This window comes from Mustela putorius, unplaced genomic scaffold (assembly GCF_011764305.1).
Source record: "Mustela putorius furo isolate JIRA1106 unplaced genomic scaffold, ASM1176430v1.1 tig00000095_pilon_pilon_pilon, whole genome shotgun sequence".
NCBI classification, from domain to species: Eukaryota; Metazoa; Chordata; class Mammalia; order Carnivora; family Mustelidae; genus Mustela; species Mustela putorius.
The window spans coordinates 31,611,566-31,630,575 of NW_025421280.1; the positions used below are offsets into that span (position 1 = coordinate 31,611,566).

The following is a 19,010-nucleotide window of genomic DNA, read 5'->3' on the forward strand; positions in this document are numbered from 1 at the left end:
ACGGTTCCCAGCCAGGGAGCGCGGCAAACCTTTGGAATAGACTGACGTCCCCTTAGGGGAAACATAAGGCAGGTTTTACAGCCGCAAACCAATCCCTACCTCACAGACCCCACCCCTTTATTCTTAGGCCGCGGCTTCCTTGCGGGAGTGACGGGTTCTCCTGCCTTTGAGGGCTCAGTTTCCTTTGATGGACATGCACACCGATGAATCAGAGCTCTGAGAAGTCGAGAGTGTGTTGAAAAGCGTGACTTGGGACCAATAGTTTAGGAGCAGGACCTAGCCCCGTCCAATCACTTCTCTCGGCGCCGCCAATCACCCGGGACTCCGCCCCCGCCAGTGACGTGTGTAGGGTGGGTAGCAACAGTTGCCCCGGTGAGGGAAACGGAGGCGCCATAGCCACGGTAGTCGTGGCGACCAAGCAACCCGGCAACGCGAGTCAACAACAACAACCGCCCGGCCGACCCCCACCCCCACCCCCCCCACCCGGCCCAGGGACCCCGGCACGTTCCGTCCCCCTCCCAACATCGCCTCCGAGACCTCTGGAAAGCCCTTCTGCGGACAGAAGTAGGAAGAAGCCGAGGTAACCGGGGCGGCCCCAGGGTGGCGGGCCGGGCCAGGGACGGCGGCGGGGCCCAGGCGGCGGGTGTCGCTGTAATCATAGTCCGGGGGGAAGGGGCGGTCGGTCAAAATGGCGGCGGCGACTGTCGGGGCCGTGGGGGAGGGGGCCGGGGCCCGGCTGGGGCGACACCACCCGCCCCTGGGGTCCGGGGCCCAGCCCCCGCAAGGGGCGGGCGCTAGCAGGCCGGCGGCGAGTGGAGGTCGGCGGGACGGGGCGGGGGGCTTTTATATGTTGGGAGGTGCGAAGAGGCGGGCCTGGGGAGGCTGGGCCAATGGGAGCGAGGGAGGGGCGAGGCGGGGCCGAGGTGAGTGGGCGGGACCAGGTCGTAGGTGTGGGCGGGGCCGACGGGTTCCGGGGGCTTGGGGGGAACCGGGTGGGGCAGCTGCCGCCTGGGCCTTACAGCGTGCCCAAGGGATGGGAGGCCACCTGGGCCGCGTCGCTTTAGAATCCCCCCTCCCCTTGCCCAGTCATTCCCAGTACACAGTGTGTGCCACATCTCAGGCCTCAGTTTTCCATCCTGTGAAGTGGGGAGAATCGTTGCTGTCGTCCCTTTTCTGCATTTCAGGGACTCCTGACTCCTTTCAGAAATTTCTTTAGGGCTCATCTTTGAACTTTTACCCCATGTGCTGTTTTTGAATGTGGTTTGATAGAACTGTTAGCTAATCTTAATTTCAAACACCGCTGTCCGCTCATAAATCTGCCTTCTCTCTGAGAGAAGGCAAAGGGGAACAAAGTTTCGTGGAGAAGCTGTGGGCTAGGAATATGGCTTTCGCCGGGAGGATTTAGTCTGCAGAAATCGGAGCCCATGGCAGGGAGGAGTGATCTCGGGTGACTGAGACAGCACAGAAACTCGAATGCTTCTCCGTGGGCTGTGCTCTTAGGTCTGGTGTCCCTGAGCAGAGGATTTGTTTTCTGGAGCTGGATTGATTTCTAACCATTCTACCCATCAAGGTCTCCCCTTCTGGGGATGGTTAGCAAATGGCGCCGAGGAAGTTTCTTAGATTTCTTAAACTGCTTCTCTTGGCCAGACACATGTTTTTGTGTCAGTCGAGTTGGTGTCAACCGGGTCACATGTCACTGAGGAGGTACCGGCCTCCAGAGCCATGTGGGCAGGCGCAGGACATCAAGATCAGAGGGAAAGGGAAGTGTTCCATGTTTGTTACAGGAGAATCTGAGCGACTGCTTTGCCGGGCAACAGGATCTGCCAGCTTGAGGAAGAGTTTATTTTTTTCAAACAGCCAGCTGGGCCAAGTCCACTTTGCTTATTCTCTGTCTTGCTTTGGAGCTTGGCATCAGCAGAGCAGAGTGGTGGTGTGCAAATTTCAGCCTTTTTCTTTTAAAATCATTAAACTTCAAGGAGAAGAATTATTTCAGGCTCTCCTAAAGCTTTCCCTCAAGAATTTGAGATCAGGTTGCGTGGGGGAGTGTCTCACTTCTCCAGAGACTTTTTCTAGACCAGGTCCTCTTTGAGAGGAGACAGGACCCCTTGGAAGCTTAGGAAGGGTGGAGATTAATTTTCAGTACCAATATGGAAATGCCAGGTCTGCCTGAAAGGTCATCATCACCTGTTGGAAAGGCAGACTTTGAGCAGAAGGTGATACTACCGATCACCTAGTCTTGTTAACTGCCTCTCCCCTGCCGTAACTTTTGTATTTGAAGGGCCCAAGCCCAAAGGGGTCTTTCCACGAGGGTAGAGAGCACTGGTTTGGTTTGCTTTTGGAAACAATCAACTGCTTTCTAGCTGTGTGCCTGTGGATGCATTACTTTACTTCTCTGGACCTCAGTTTCCCCCTGTCTAAGCTAGGGGCAGTGATCATTGGTAATCATTTTGAGCTCATATCACTGTTATGGATCCCGTAAGAGAATACACGTTGAGCATCAGATACCTAGTAATTGCTCAGATGCTCTTAGCTGCCACTGTTGTTCTCAGGATTGGCCCTTCTCGCTCAGCTCTCTGAATTACACCGCTCACATTTATTTTTATCATTTTGAATTGGGTGAGAGCCTAGTGGCTTAAAAGGTTGACTCACTTGCTCGGCTGTGTGGGCTGATGACAGAGATGACAGAGATCCCAGGAAGCTGGATACCAGGACTCCAGTTTCTAGTGAGAAAATGTCATTCCCCCTGATCCTGAATAGCCTTTCTGCCGCTTTAGGAGAGTAGCCAAAAAGAAAAATTCTCCTGGGCCTGGGCCCAGACTCAGCCCCAAGGCTTCCAAGAGGCAGCTGGGTGAGCCAGGGGTGTGGGTGTCGTGGGAATGGAGCTGAAGTCCTTGCCTTTCCCTCTCCATGTACGTCTCAATAGCTCAGGGATGGGCCAGACAGACTTCCCCAGGGACGTGGTCTGCAGATACCCACCGGACAGTGCTCTTCTTGGGCTGGGTGCCCCATTCTGGGCCATTGGGCACCAGCCACCCCTGCTGCTGAAGCCTGCTGCCGGCAGAGGCAGGAGGCAGGAACTGGTTCACAAGGGCTCATCAATTGGTAAACTCAAACTGGCCTTTGACACTTACTAGCAGGGTGCTCCTGGCATGGGGACACGTATTTGACAGTAAAAGTTGAGCTCCAACTGTGTGCCCATCAGTGTTCTAGGAGCTGGAGGTACAGTAATGGGCAAGGCAGGCAGGGTCTCTGCTATTGAGGAGCTTGTATCTCTGGTCATGGAGGAAAGGGGAACTATGAATATGAAAATAAACAAACAAGGAAATACAGGGCCCGGAAGAAAACAAAATAGGAGTGTGTGCTTCAGAGTACTTGGGGTTGGGGGAGGAGAGTACACCTGAGACCCAAGAAGGTGACATATAAGCTGAGATCTGAATGATAAGCAGCCAGCAGCAGAGAATGGGGGTAGAGGTGAGGAGAGCATGTCAGTCAGGTGGAAGAGTCTGGTACAAAGGTCCTGAGGCAGAGGAGGCCTGGAGCATTCTAGGAGCAAGAGCCAGTTTGACTAGAACATTCAAGGTGAGATAGGAAGGACCTCAAGGCCCCATAACGCTTGGGAAGGGCTCTGGATTTTATTTCGTCTCTGTGATAAGAGCTGTGGAGCCTTCTGAATAGATGGGCGACAAGATAGGATTTGTGCTTTCAAAGGATCTTATTTTTTTTTAAAAAAAGGTATTTGAGAGAGAGCAAGAGAGCAAAGTGCAAGCAGAGGGCAGGGGTAGAGGGAGAAGCAGAATCCCTGCTGAGCAGGGAGCCCAGTGCAGGACCTGATCCCAGGACCCTGGGTTCATGACCCAAACCAAAGGCAGATGCTAAACCGACTGAGCCACCCAGGTGCCCTCAAAGGATCTTAAGGACTATAGAGGCCAGAGTGGAGCGTGGAGCCAGTAAGGAGGATGTTGGAGGGGTCCAGGTAAGAGATGGAGACTGGTCAGAGTAGCAGGGTATTGATGAAGGTGGAGAGAAGTGTCCAGCCTTAGGATCTATTTTGAAGGAATCATTGAGAAGTCCTGAAAACTAACTGGATATAGAAGATGAAGGAAACCTATATCCTTGTATTTATTTTCCCTATTCCACTGCAAGTTCCTCAAGAGAGCCATTCTGCAGATGAGGAAAGGGAGTTTTCTTTCCATTTCCTTGGGAGGGCCTTGTGCAAGACATAAACCATTCAGTTATAGAATCTGGAATCCAAACCAGAGGTCAGCAAACTGTGGCTGCCACCTGGTTTTGTGTGGCCTGTGAATTAAGAATAATTTTTTTTATACTTTTAAATGATTGAGGAAGGAATTAAAAGAGAAAATTTTGTGGCCCAAATAAAATGTCAGGACATGTGATACTATGTGAAATTCATATCTCATTGTCTATAAATAAAATTTTATTAGCACATAACCATGTTCGTCTGTTTACATATTATCTATGGCTGCTTTCCCACTGCAGTGGCAGAGTTGAGTAGTTACAACAGAGGCTAGGCTGTCTGCCCGCAAAGGCAAAAGTTTGGGCTGTGGCCCTTTACGGAAGTTTGCTGGCCCTGATCTGAAGTAATTGATTCAAACATTCTCCAAAAACAGCTGTTGGCTTTGAAGTTAGATGCAGCCATTGGTGCTTTTCTTGGCAGTTTCATTGCCAAGGACAAATTTGTTGAGGGACTTCCTTGTTTCGTATTCCCTGTATTGGAAAGAAAGGGATCTCATACTGTTTAATATTTGTGACTTATTTCTCTCTAGAGAGCACCCTGCAGATCTCTGCTTAACCTAGTCATCCACAAATGGAATAATTGTGGGACACTTGGTATCCTGAATTGCCCTCCTAGAGATTGACAATGACAGTGCTGAGAGGGCCTCCCGTAGAGAAGTGGGTTTAACTGTTTCATTAATCTCCCCTTCACCTTTTCAAGCTTGGCCTTTCAGTCTTTGATGTCACCTCCTTCCCCTGCCCCTGAGTGGAAGGGATGGGGCATGCGGGCTTTGTAGCTCAAGGAGGAGCAAACACCTGCAAGTGTGGAGCTTTGAAAGCCCTTTCCTTGTGGGCGGTACCAAGGGAGCACACTCTGCTAGGGCCCAGAAAGCCCAGGCCAGGGTTTTCCAGAGAGTTCCCTCAAGGTCAGCAAGCTTGGAATCCTCCTGAGGGAGAGTCAGCTCAAACAGCAGACTCTGGGGCCATCCCAGACTCCTTGGGCAGAAGCACCCAGGACTCTGCATTTAACTAGCTATTCAGGTGATGCTGATGAACACCAGAGTTGGATTTCCCTTTGGGCACCTCCTTCCTAGAGCCCGAGGAATGTGTGTTTCCTTCCCCTCGCTTCTCCATCTCCACCTGGCATGGGCATTTGTTCAGTTCAAGGATAAGAATGGCTTCCACGTCTCAGCCCTTCCTGGGCACTGGGCTTGTATCATTGGATCCTTTTGACAGCCCTCTGAGTTGGTATCCTCATTATCCCCAGTACAAATGGGGAAACTGAGGCCCAGAGGAAGGTCAGTAACATGTTTGTGAATGAAGAGGCAGGTCAGGGTTCATGTCGAGGTGGGTCTGACACCAGGCAGACAGACCTGATCAGCTCCTGGCCTGGACCAGAGTTTGGACCCAGTGATGTGACGAGCCCCCAGGAGGTAGCTAGCCCCTCTGATGCTGGCAGAAAGGAGTTTGGGAGGGCAGGATCTGGGGGAAAGTGACTTTTTCTTTTGGGTGGCAGGTGTTGAATCTCTGTGGTGATCACAGAGGTGATGCTATCTACTGAGTGTAAGAAATAAAACGAGCCCCGTGCTTGGCTCCAAGTAGGGCTGGAGGCTAAGGACACACATCTGGAGATCAGAAAGACCTGGATTCAAATCGTCTTTTACCAGTTGCTGGGCACCCTTCACACGGTGTTGCTTTCCCCACCCCCTTCCTCTTGCAAATCCTACTCTTAGCCACCCGTGGCTGGAGGGCCGCCCCCTGGCGCATGATGGCACAGAGGTGCTCCAGGGTTAGTGCAGAAAGACCTCTGGCTCAGTGGCCCTGGGGGCTTGGAGTGCCTGCGAGTGTCACTGACAACCGAACACAGGCAGGACTATTCAACTTAAATACTTCCCTGGGCCAGGCAGGGGCCACGAAAGTATGGGGACTGGAGCTTCTCCTCATTACCACTCCAGTGTTGGTTCCACCATCCTCAAATGCTCAGGGGTTGGGGATGGCACCGGTTAGTGTGGGCAGCAGGGAAGCCATGTGCCCTTCTTCGGATGAGGCAGGGCTGGGGTGAGAGAGAGGGTGGCGCTTAGCACAGGCATGGGGGGCCGTGAGCTAGAAGGGACAGAGCTAGGCAAGAGGGATGGGTTGCCTAGACCAGGACCCAGGAGAGGGAATACAAGCCCTCAGCAGCCCAAAAAGCTACCTCTGCCTGGTTGGGCCAGTCCCATTCCGAGGTCAGCAGTGACTGGTGAGCCTGCCCGGTGCCTAGGGCCTGCTCTCAGCCCAGCGCCCCTGGACTCAGAAGGGCACTCTTCCTGGGATGAGCTCATATCTGGTATTGTAGCCCATTTTGGTTTATTCAAGGGCCTGAAAGTCCCTGTGGCCACAAGCTGCTCTAAGGGCTTTTCGGACTCAAACACCTTTCCCTTTCTGGCGCCCCACTGGAAATGATACTCAGCCAAGAATCCAAGCCCAAACAACAGGCATGTAGGGAACTGGGACAGGCCATTCCGTAGGCAGCTTTCCCCAAGACTTTACCTTCCAGCAGTTAGCCAACTGCTGCCGTGCTCAGAATGCCCAGGATTCCGCCTCCGCCTGCTGTGTGGTCTGGGTCAAGTTCCTCAACCTCTCTGAGCCTCAGCTCCTCATCTGGCCGAGCAGACCCAAACCCAGACAAGGTTGTTGCAAAGTTTAAAATGAAACAATGTAGAGGAAGCACTCCGCCCGCACACACACAGGCTAAATGAGCCCTTGGGAGAGAGGGGCCGTGTGTCTCCCACCGTCCCAAACCTTCCTTTTTAGCACAGGGGTCCTCCGGGCACCAGGGCCTGGGGAGGAAGAAGGCAGAAGTCCTGGACTGGGGTGAGTGGAAGAGGCAGAGATCAGTCTCAGTCCGTAACCAGTTCCCCTCAGTGATGGGCTGGCTGGATCTGGCCACCAGCCGCCAGATTTAATTAAGTTAGTGACGAACCTAAACATGTCTCTAGGGAGCCAGGAACTGTCCCTGGTTTCCTCTGCTTGTCGATTAATTCTTGTTTTTCCTTTTTGTTTTTTTTTTTTTTTTCTGTTTCCCTCCTCCTCTTCTTCTTCCCAAGGAAGAAAAAAAAAAAGCCTTATTTATTATCATTTTCCCCACTGTTGGCATGGCAACACCAGCGTACGTTACCGAGCTTCAAGCAGCCCCGCAGCCAGCCCCGCCACCGCAGGCCCCGCCCCAGCCCCCGCCGCCACCAGCGGCGCCCCAGCCCCCCCAGCCGCCTGCCACCGCCGCCACCCCCCAGCCCCAGTATGTCACTGAGCTGCAGAGCCCCCAGCCCCAGGCGCAGCCACCAGGCAGCCAGAAGCAGTACGTGACAGAGCTGCCGGCCACCCCCACGCCCTCGCAGCCGGCCGGTGCCCCCACCCCGTCCCCGGCGTCCCAGCAGTACATCGTGGTCACCGTCTCTGGTAAGTGGACACGCGCTCGGAGCCAGCGTGCTCTGTGAATAACTCAGAGAGGAGTTTGGGGAGCCAGGTATCCTGGGTGTGGGGGGCACAGTGATGCCCTCCTGCTGTCAGTGTGCCTGTCACCAGCACGGCAGCTTTCAGATCCGCTGGCTTTCCCCTGGGAGACTTGGGAGGGTGTTTCTGGGGAAGGAGTTGTTAGGCCAAGCAGCGAGGCTTCTGTCCACCTAAACTCCTTCCCACTGGGGCAGCTCTTAGGGCTGTTTCTGTCTCTGTCCCCAAGTAAACTGCCACTTGAGGGAAGGACTGGGTGGGAGACTTAAAGTTCGCAAGCATCTCTCAGAGATGGAAGGTGAGGGCGCAGCGGCTGCACTCCTGGCCTGGGTCGTTCCTTACCACACCCTCGGCTGCTCTGCCTGTTTCCTCCTCCGTAAAGCGCTGGTAACAGCTTCGTGAGCTCGGGATACGTGCGAGGTGTTCACGGAGGCATTTCATGGAGGCCAGCTGGGAGGCCTTCCCCGAGATGCAACCTTTTCGGTTCTGGTGGGACCCAGGGGCCGAGGGAGGCCCATTGGTTGGGCAATTTCGTGATCATATGGCCAAGGACCCATTTCTCACGGTGGCTCCCCTTACAGCCATGGAGAAAGTGATCCAGAAGCTCAGGTTGTGGCACCCTGATTCCTGCCTGGGCCATCTTCCCCATGCCCCAGTTCTTCCAGGATGGAGATGGGCCGAGCTGGGCCGAGCAGAAGGAACTGGGAGCAGAGGGTCAGGGCAGGCAGTCATTCCCCTGAGAAGGTGGAGCTCAGACCAGGACTGGGCATCATCTGTGGCTTCCAGTGTGTTTAGCGGAGCGGGGAGAATGTGGTGAACCACACACTCCACCCCGGCCTGATTTTTCCAGAGTGGAAAAGGAATGGATGGAAATCATAAAGGTATCTTGGGAGGCTGTGGGAAGGGGCAGGTCAAGACTGGGTTTAGGAAGATAGGGCAATGTAGAGTGACACATCACAGCTGACATGGCCCCATGGGACCAGAGCAGGTGTAGCCGGGTCCCTGAGCAGCATCCTTTAGGCTCCTGGCAGTGTGGAGGTCCCCAGAGAGGGATGAGGGTGGTGACTCTTTACCACAGGGACTGGTCTGGAGGGATGTCACCTGAGAGCCATGTGAGAGCACCAGCCATGGACGTGGCCAGGGTCCCCAGGCCACAAATCTCTGGCCTGTTCCCGGCACCGCCCAGTCATTCTGCTAGGTTTTCTCACCAGCATGCTCCCCCGACCCCAACAAGAAACCCACCCCCACCTCCATCGTCTTGTCTGATTCCGTGCTCCTTACGCCTGACCCCACTGCCTACCTCCCTGGGAACAGGTGCCACCACGTATCAAGAAGGCCCCCATCTCACCTGAGCCAGCCTCTCCCCTCCCAGGGTCATCTGGAGCCACCAGCTCTGCGAATCCGAGGCCAACCCCTCCACGGCTTTATGGCTTGGTCCCTCTCCTGCCAGTCTTTCCCGCCGAGCTGCTGAGATGAGACACCTTCCGATTTAATCGGAAACCCCGGTTCCTGTGCCCTTGCAGCTGCTGCCCGCGTCTTCACTTCCTTTGAAGTCGGAATTCCTTGGAGGATTCACCCTCCCTTCCTTAACCCGTGCTCTCTCCTCTGCTGCCTCTGCCTTTGCCCTCCTGCACCCCAGTCACTCCGGTCGCCCACAGCCCCCACCTTGCCCATCTGCTGCTCATTCTTGGTGCTCCTCTTCCTCGGTCCCCCGGAAGTACCTGACGTACTTGTCCCCTTCCTCCCGGAACCGCCCCCTGCCTCTACCTACTTGCCCGCCTCCTTTCTCCATCCCCTTTGCTGCTTCCTCCTCTTCGCCCTTCATGGGGGCCTAGTCCAGCGTCTCAGCTTCCACTGCCACCTTGGTGCTAACAACATGCCCACGTCACGGCCTGTGCCCTGGGCTACGGCCCTGAACCCCAGCCACCTGTGACGCATCCACTCAGGATGGAACGGGCCCCTCAAGCCAGCACTGCCGAGTAGAACCTTGGATTTTTCCCCTCATCCAATCACACCCTCCCTCTTCTGCGACTTTTTCATCCTAACAAACAGCAGCCCTGGGCCTGGGTCAGCATGGACTCCTGCCCGGCCCATCTCAGAGCCAGCCCTCGCGTCCCCGCTTCTGCTCCCAGAAACTACCACCTCTGCCACCTCCAGGGCCCCCAGCCCAGTTCAGCCTCCGCCCTCGCCGGTCACTGTCCACCCCTGCAGTGACCAGGAGGGAGCCCATCAAAGCCCAGTTCGATGCAGATGATTCTGAGGCAGATGGCCCTGGAGTCACTCACTGCCTGAGAAACCGTGACTTTGGCGTTCTCCTCTGAGGACGGCTGGCCCCTGTGGCCCCTTCCACTAGGGAAGGGCTTTAAAAGCTCCACACTGCCTGGATCCCCTGCTGACAATTGCCTAGCCTCCCAACTTTGGTCTTTTTTTTTTTTTTTTTTTTTTTAAAGATTTTATTTATTTATTTGACAGAGAGATATCACAAGCAGATGGAGAGGCAGGCAGAGAGAGAGAGAGAGAGAGAGAGAGAGAAGCAGGCTCCCTGCTGAGCAGAGAGCCCGATATGGGACTCGATCCCAGGACCCTGAGATCATGACCCGAGCCGAAGGCAGCGGCTTAACCCACTGAGCCACCCAGGTGGCGCCCCCAACTTTGGTCTTGAAGGCCTGTCAGCCCACCAAGCCTCAGCCGGCCCCATCCGTTCCCTCCCACACCTGCTCCAGCCCTCCTGGCCTTCCCGCAGCGGCAAAAGCCCACAAGGCTCAGTCTGGCCTCCAGGTCTTTGCATTTGCAGTGCCCTCTGCCTGGAGCACTCCGTCCCCAAGCCCCTGGTGGCTCGGCCCTTGTGTTCTGGTGTCTTTGGCTCAGATGCTGCCTCCCTGACGCCCACACCCCCCACCTCCACTGCTCATGCCCTGTGTCCTCACTTTGCTTTGTTTTTCTTCTTAACACTCATGTCACCTAAAGTGCTGACGATGGTGAGGATGTCCATCTCTTGTCCCTGAGGGCGAGGCTCTGTCTGCCGTGTCCCTGTGCCCATGAACAGCCACTAGAATTCTGGCCCGACCCACCGCAGCCCTCACAGTCTGCTAGCCCCCGGCAGCTGAGAGCAGGTGGGAGGCCTCGCCTGTCACTGCTGGAGGACTTTGGTCAGCCTACAGGGCATCCCGTTGGCTCTAGACCTCCTAGGTGCTGGCTTTGGCTGCTTTGGGGCTCCAGGGTCCTCAGGGCAAGGGTCCGGAGAGGGCACATGGCTCGAGGCCCCAGAGCACCCCGACTCCCGGCACATTCGTCTCTCCTCCTCAGCCTCTCCAGTTCCTGCTGCATGCCCCCGGGGGTCTCTGGTGCTTAGAGGTCAAGGCCTTTGTTCCCGCTCCCCAGATCCCCCATCGCACCACAAGGCCGGTCTGTGCTGCTGGGCTGCAGTGAATGGGCTGCTGGTGCAAGTCTCAGGATTCCTTCTTTGGTCTCATGGTACCTTGACGGCCTTTCATAGGGGAAGTGCTGACGATGGTGCTATCCTGTTGCTCCCTGTTCCAGCGGCAGTGAGGCCGTCCTCAGAAGGGTGACTGGGTGATGCTTCCTTGATACCTTTTCTGAGGAAGAGGAGGTTGGCTGCACCTTGTCATTCCATTGGCCCCCTTTACCCTTCCCCCACCCCCTTGCAGTGATTTCCCAGCATTCCTCTGTGACCCTCTCCTGGGCTAGTGTCCCTTTTCAGCTAAGGGTAGCCTTTGGGCCACTTGAGCCTGTCCCAGGCGTGGCGGGGTGGGGGTGGGGGGTAACTGACACCAGCAAAGGCTGCAGCAAGGTGCCTGGGGCTCCGCAGGAGCCAGAGCAATCGGATCTGACCAGGGATCCGGGGAGGGGAGGGAGGGGACAGGGAGGGGACAGGCGGGGCCCCGGACCCACCTTGGAGCCCAGGCTGGAAGCCAGCTGGCAGCTGGCACCACAGGCAGCTCATCCAGCCCGGTCCTCGTGGGCTCTGCCCTAAGGTGTCTTTGGAGCTGATGGGAAGGGAGCTCCAGTTTCCCTGCTCAGGAACAGCCCTCTAGATCTGTAAGGCCCTGTCCTCGCAGGTTGCCACACTCGCACCCGAAACTCAGGGCAGAAGGAGGACACTGTGGGTCCTGACAGCCACCCCCAGGAAGGTGAAAGCAAACCTGCCCGCGACAGACAGCGCTGGGCTAAAGGGACATCCGCGGCTAGCCTTTCTTCCCTGCTTCTCTCACACTCGGAGTCTTGGGAATCCAGCAAGATTTGTGTCCGTGAGAGAGATGGGGGGCTGTTTCTCAGCATCTCCCAGCACAGTTGGGGAAATGGTCAGGACAGACAAGGGACCCAGGAGCCACCGGCCCTTTCAGAGGCCCTGACTGAAGTCCTCTCCAGGAGCAAAGGATCAGGAGGGAGGGAGCCAGACGCCCCCCGCCTCCGCCATCCGAGAGGCGTGGGGCCCCAGCTCGTCATCCAGCCTCTCGGGCTTCCTACAGTCTTCCCCCTCAGAGCTCGCGGCACTGGAGACATAAACAGGTCTCAGTGGGGAAGTGCAGGGCGCAGGGAGGAAGAGATGCTCATCAGATTGAGGGACAGGAAATCAGCTGCCACTTCCTGACTACAGACTTGAGACTGTGGGGGCCCTCCCTGGTCTCATGCACATGCCCAGAATGGAGAAGGCGGACAGACAGATGCAGAGGCTTGCAGACTTAATACGCCAACCCCCAACACACACACACACACACACAAAACGAGGGCAGGACATGGGCAAGCAGGGACTGACACACACAGGAAGCCTTTCATCCGGACAGTAGACTCTAGAATCTCACCTGCTTATCCTCAGGGTACAGCCCGGCATGCCTGGCAGATGTGAGGGTCCCAGCCTTGAGAGCCAGCCTAGACTGTTTCCTGGGGCTTCCCCATCCCAGGCAGATCCCTGATATCAGCAGCTCCCCAGGCCTCCCAAATGCTAAGGGTCCCACTGACTGAAGGATCAGCCTCGGCATTTTCTTCCGAGCCTCCAGGCCCGGGTAGCTGGGGCCAGACCCCCACTCACTGTCCACCCTGAACTAGGCAAAAACCCATCCGAGGCCGCCTCAGTTGGGTGCCATTCCTTGGGCTGGGACTGGCTCCCCGTGTCCCACAGACACAGACACCCAGGTGTATCACGGCCCCACACGTGACTTAGGGCTTTCTCGGGTTTCTCCCCAGGGGCCCCTCTCAGTGAGGGCTCTCCCTCCCTCACTGCTCAGAGAAGCCTAACTAGATGCAGGGGAAGAGTGTAGCCAAATGGAGGAGATGGTGTCTCCTGGAATTGGCTACAGAGGCAGCTGGCCAGGCAGGCCTGAGGTGGTTCCAGTGCCCGTCCCACGTGTGGCCAATGGGAGGCTTCCCCCAGCACCACCTCCCACATCTGGCCGCCACTCCCCCTACACCCAGTACATAACACATTCATGAGCCCTGCCCTGGACTTGGTCCCTGAGGTTCTTGCATCTACCTGGGACTGCACTTCTGCCCTGGCCAGGCCCCCTCTCCCTGTGTCCCTACATAGCTGAGGCCCAGCTTCTCACTTTGGAGGCTAGGGATGCTCTGGTCCTTAAATAGTGTTCCCATAGACCCTCACCTTACGGGTCACCACTGCCCTCGGGGTGTCAGCCCAAGCATGACCTGAGGCTCTAGATTTCCATGCACAATGTGAGGTTTATGTGGGCACAGATAACAGGCCAGCCTCCTGGCATGTCAGTTCCCAGCTGGGTGAACTTTTATTATCCCATAATGGGGGTAATAAAAGTTCTTTCTGTCTCCAGCTACCCAGGAAGACCCTAGCACAGCACCTGGGCCACTGGAAACACTCTAGTTACTCCTATTACTCCTTCCACACCCCCTCCTGTCCTGCCAGGGGACCCCCTCCCCCCACCACGAGGTAGCACTGGGACCTTGGCTGCTGGTAGCAGACCGGAGGAAGGGCAGGCACATATGCGCCCCACAGCCCCAGCCTGTCCTCTGGAACTGCTGGGAGCAAGCGAGGCCTCATGGAGGGGGCAGGGTGGATGGTGTCCTGGCTGGGGATTGGGTGGGGGGGTCTTCCATCCAGCATCTCTCAAGGACACTTGCCCTCTGAGCCTCTCCCCTTTTCAGCTCCCTTCTTAATCACTCAGTGAGATGTGCATGAAACTTGACCTGTGCCCACCCGATAGCATCTCCAGGTACCAGCCTCCCTCCTGACTTCATAGCAAGGCCCCAGCCCAGGGACGGCCATGCTTGGGCCACGCCTGCGGGGAGGAGGGTGTTTATTCCAAGAGGGCAGCTGGGGAGCTCTGCATCTACGGGGTGGGGGATTAGCTCCCCAAGGTTGCGGGTATAAAGCCGCCCGCGCACCCTGCTGTTCCCAAAGAGGTGGGTGAGGAGTGAGGAGTGTGGGGCAGGTTCCCCTGGAGAGACGGGGGCAGGAGCGGGGTAGGGGCACCATGTTCTACGATTGCCTCTTCTCGGCTGCCTGTCAGCGTGAGTACCTGCCTGTCCCCCTCCAAGCCCCCTCCTGCCCCCGTCCCACTGAGGACAGGGAGGCTGGGGCCATGGAGAGGGAGGGCATGCTTGGCCACCGGCTGGCAAGGCCTTCTAGGGTCACTCTTCGGACCATCTTCTATTCTTGGGAAGCCAGGAGTCATCTCGAGGAAGGTGGCCCCAGCCCCTTGGTCCTTCTAGGGCTGCTGAGACTCCAGGTTAGGAGGCCAGTCCCTGACCGCCCACGGATCCTATCTGTTGGGAAAAGGGATCCAGGCCTCTGGGCCCCTGCTGCACCTTGGCTCCTCAGCCACCACTTCTAGTCTGGTTTTGGGGCGAGGTGGGGTGGGTGGAGCTGCTTCTGCCTGGCAAGGACCAAAGGTCCTTCGGGCTCACCCCCATGGGCAGTGTTAGGGCTGGCCAGGAGGCAGGCAGGATTGCTGGAGAGGCCCGGCCATTCTCGTGGGTTCAGGCTCAGGTTCCGGGTGGGGGTAGGGACGACAGGCAGAGCTGACCCAGTGACCCGTCCTTGCAGAAGGCGCTATGCGGGCCAGTGAGACTGTATCAGAGGCCAGCCCAGGCTCCACAGCCAGCCAGACCGGAGTCCCCACTCAGGTGGTTCAGCAGGTGCAGGGCACCCAGCAGGTAGGACAAACTCCTCCCCCCGGGGCTGGTCAGGAGTGTCCGTGAGGGGGCGGTGGTGACTTTGGTCACGGGTGGTTGGCTTCGCTGCCCCCTGTCTGCTCCCATGTTCTTATCAAGATGCCCACTTCAGCCCCCGCTTCCACCCACCTGGGCCAGGCCTTCCCGGGGAAGCTAGCGTGGCTCAGGTCCTTACTCCTTGTCCTCACAGCGTCTGCTGGTCCAGACGAGCGTGCAGGCCAAGCCGGGCCATGTGTCACCCCTCCAGCTCACCAACATCCCAGTGCCCCAGCAGGTAAGGCTGCCACACCCAGCCCTGGCCTCAGAGTGCTCCCCCTGCCCCACCCCCCCCACCCCTGCCCTGGGTGCACCACCAACCCCCTGTGGCCTGCGCAGATCTGCCCGCAGCAGCATCAAGGACAAAAGCTCTATTCGGGCGCCTCCCCACCTGCTGCCTCTGGCAAGTGAGACCATGGCAGTCAGGGGCTATCGGGGAAGGACGATCTGCACGCCTTCTCTTAATAGACAGAACTGAGGAGTAGCAGTGAGGAAGGCGACTTTCAGGTCCAGCCCCAGTGTCTCAAAGCAGAGAACCCAATGCCAGTTAGGAGCCAAGAGCCCATAGCCAGCACAGGGACTGTGAGTGCATGGTGGTGGTCTGTCCCCCAGAAGGCAGTGGGCAGGGTGGCAGGGCTCAGCACAGAACGGGACAAAGTCCCATCAGGCTTCAAGGGTGAGAGCCATCCCGCGTGGCCTGTGAAGCCGGGCTCCCTGAACACAGACCCTGACTCTGCCACTTACTGGTCCAGGACTTCTGGCAAGCACTCTTCCCAACCTGAGCCTCTCTGTGAAGTGAGGTTACTGTTAGGGCCGCACTGGGACTTGGGGGGCAGTTCTGTGAGCTAAGAGGTGTGCAGCACTGGGGCGTCGCCTGGGATGGTGCCCTGTGCTTGGGAAAACCAAGACGGGCTGTTGGGAGTGAACTGTGGTCCTTTTCCCTCCTGGTTCTAGGCTCTCCCCACGCAGCGTCTGGTGGTGCAGAGCACAGCCACAGGCGGCAAGGGTGGCCAGGTTTCCCTGACGGTGCACGGCCCCCAGCAGGTGCACTCACCGCCTGAGGTAGGTAGTGGCCCCACCAGCTGTGCCTGTACCTCCCCAGGTTGGCCATGTACCCCCAGCATACACCTGGAGGGGTCCCTGTCCCCCAAGCCCACTTGTTCCTCCAAAGTCCAGCCCCACTCAGGACGGGTAGAGGCCCCTCAGACTACCAGGGTGGGCTCTGGGGACCCCCTCCCCAAACACCAGTGAGGATGTCAGAGGCCGGTAGGCCACAGACAGCTGGGAGCATGGGTGGCAGCATCGGGAGCTTGGGGTCAGGGCCCCAAGCTCAGCCATTTCTCCTGGGGGATGCTGGCCGGGGCGCTGGAGCCTTCTGAGCCCAGTGTTTTCTGTGTGAAACAGCTGATGATACGCAGTGCCACAGTATGGCCCAGAGCCAACAGGGACCTGTAGTCAGTCTGCCTGGGGTCAGTGCCTGGTGCCACCACTCAGCTGTGTGGCCTTGGGACATCCCTTCCCACACGTGCTTTAGCACGTCATCTGTTAAGTGGGGATTCCCTCACCTGAGGGCTGCAGTGTGTCTGATTGTGGCAGCAATGGGTGGCCTCTGAGCTGAGGCCATCTTCGCTGGGGAGGATGGGTCTACCAGTACCTCTGGGCCGGACCCCCAGCTTTGCCTGGGAGTGATCGGGGCAGGAACTTGGCATTTGGATTCATGGAATTTGACCACTTTCCAGTAGAGGAGGTTGAGATCTCTGTGGCTTGCCACCCGCCCCCAACAGCTCTTGGGAGAGCCCTCCTGAAAAGGGTTTTGTCAGGGCCTGGGTGCCCAGACGACGCCCCGTGTCTCCTTCCCTTGCAGCGGTCACCAGTGCAGGCCAACAGCTCCTCCAGCAAGACAGCCGCGGCCCCCACGGGCACAGTGCCGCAGCAGCTGCCGGTCCACGGCGTTCAGCAGAGTGTCCCCGTCACCCAAGAGGTGCCAGGCCAAGGCGGGCAGTGGCTGGGGCAAAGGGCCCTGGCCAGGCAGCCTCTGCAGCCTCCTTAACTGTCTGTGGGAGCTGTGGTGGGGAAAGTTGGTGGGAGCCAAGCAGATGGGGGGACAGCCTCAGCAGCGCCCTCCCCTGCAACCCAGGCCATTGGCAAGCGCCACTATCTCACTCCAGACTCAGCATCCTCATCTAAATAATGGGTTCTGCCCTGGGAACCTGGGGGCAGGGCGGTTGGGGCTGCTGGGAGGTGAAATCTGGTCCTCATTTGGGGGCGGCACCTAACACTGGGCTCTCAGCAGGCGCTGGAAACAATGAGAAAAGATGCAGCCTCTTTGGGCTCAGTTGCCTAGAGGAAGCCCCAAGGCCAAGTCCTGGCTTACCCCCCCACCCAGGGAGCCCAGCGGGAGGCCCAACCTGCAAATCCATGGCCAGTCTTTGGGAGGGGTAGAGGCTCTTCCTCGGACTACAGGGTGGATTCTGGGGACCCCCAGAGTCTGTTGCTCTGAGCTGCCAGTCATGGCAGCTGGAGCAGGTTAAGCGGCAAGGCGTCTCTGCCATCTGGTTGTTATCAGTCAAGTTGCAGGGTTCCAAACCCTTCGGAAAACCAGATGAAAGGAATAGACTCTTCCCCCAAAGGAAAGCACAGACCTCATCCTGAAGGATTCACAGATGTTCCTGCCAGTACCACAGACCCTCTGACCCTCCAGGCCTGGATCTGAGTCCTAATCCACCGCTCAGCAACCCCCACATCTGCCCCCAGCCTCTGCCCCTCTCTGTGGGCCCTGATGGTGATATCAGGATTCCCAGGGCACCGTGGGATGTGGGGGTGTGGGATAACCCATGTAGAGAGTAAGGGGGAAACAGCAAGGACTCCCTCAGACCCAAGTTCAACTTCAGTTCTGACACTTCCTGTGGGCCTCACTCTGATGAGCCTCTGTTCACACCTGTAACTGGGCACCCAGAGTCAGTGCAGTGATGAATCTAAAAGGCACTTGGTGAAGGGTGATCCGGGAAAAGTGGCAGAACGGTGGCCTTTCCCACCAGGCTGCCCTGACCCTTACAAGAGGAGTTCATGTGGGCGTGGTGTCAGGGTACTCTGGCATGGGTGGGCCACCAGGGCACCACGGTTACCAGTCTGACTTGCCTTTTCCCTCCACAGAGGTCCGTGGTCCAAGCCACTCCACAGGCGCCCAAAGCCGGCCCTGTGCAGCAGCTCACGGTGCAGGGGCTCCAGCCAGTTCATGTGGCCCAAGAGGTGCGTGTCTCCTCCATCTACCTGGAGGCAAAGTGGGATGGGGCCCTGGCTGGGCTGGGGAGGGGTGCAGTTCTGGCAGGCCGCAGGGAGGGAAGGGAGCTGGGGGTCCTCCAGGGCCCCAGCCCGGCCCCAGGCTCCACCTGGGGCTGTGGGCTGCAGACTCAGCCCTTCCCCCTCCCCCACACACACCTGGCAGTTCAAGGGCTCAGGTTTTGCTAAGAAAGATCTGGCTTCTCCCCTTCCACAGACACCGGGTGGGAGATCTGTCGGGTTGCTGCGTGAGCTCAGCTACCCGGTGGGCGGCGGAGGCCTGGAACCCCGCCCGCGGCCGCCCCCGGTGACCCCCCAGTATCTCTGTTTGTCCTCCAGAGCTCAGGCAGTCAGTTTCCCGCTAGGAAGGCAGAGCAGCAGGAGCCCCGGCCCACGCCGCCGCCGGAGCCGCCGCCCCGGCCACCCACGCCCGGGCCCCGGTCGAGCGCGCTGGCCCCGGAGCCGCCGCCGCTCCAGTCCGCGCGCAGCGGCGAGGTCCCGCAGCTAGGCAGCCCCGAGCCGCCGCCGCCCCATTACGAGCCGGGCGCCGAGCAGTGGGTGGAGCTGGTGGGCGTGCTGCCCCCGCACCTGCTCCTGCCGCAGCAGAAAGTGGTCTTCGAGCCACTGCCCGGGCTCCCGGCCCGAGCCAGCCCCGACCAGAGGGTCAGGATCCAGAGAGTCCCCCAGGTGCTAGTGTTCGGCACGGCCGCCACGGCCCTCAAAGTAGGTGGCGGACTTCTGGGTGGGGGGGCATCGGGCGGGCGGGGGCGGGATCCGCCGGCCCCGGCCCGCACCCGGCCCCGGGCTGCCCG

At 58.2% G+C, this 19,010-nt stretch overlaps 1 protein-coding gene across 4 annotated transcripts in view; it reads left to right on the forward strand.

The window, feature by feature from the left end:
• Window positions 1–352: 352 nt before the first annotated feature.
• Window positions 353–19,010, forward strand: part of RFX1 (regulatory factor X1) — a 30,361-nt gene continuing 11,703 nt past the window's right edge. The window contains exons 1-8 of one of the 4 annotated variants that reach the window (XM_045083090.1): window positions 353–580; window positions 7,320–7,671; window positions 14,756–14,865; window positions 15,074–15,157; window positions 15,874–15,981; window positions 16,784–16,900; window positions 18,073–18,168; window positions 18,538–18,921. In XM_045083090.1, the coding sequence (XP_044939025.1) occupies window positions 7,368–7,671; window positions 14,756–14,865; window positions 15,074–15,157; window positions 15,874–15,981; window positions 16,784–16,900; window positions 18,073–18,168; window positions 18,538–18,921 (1,203 nt within the window). In that variant the 5' untranslated portion in view covers window positions 353–580; window positions 7,320–7,367. Of the gene's footprint in view, window positions 581–7,319; window positions 7,672–13,797; window positions 13,923–14,755; window positions 14,866–15,073; window positions 15,158–15,873; window positions 15,982–16,783; window positions 16,901–18,072; window positions 18,169–18,537; window positions 18,922–19,010 lie in introns of those variants that run through there. The other 3 variants (XM_045083091.1, XM_045083098.1, XM_045083092.1) reach the window with 3 other exon arrangements.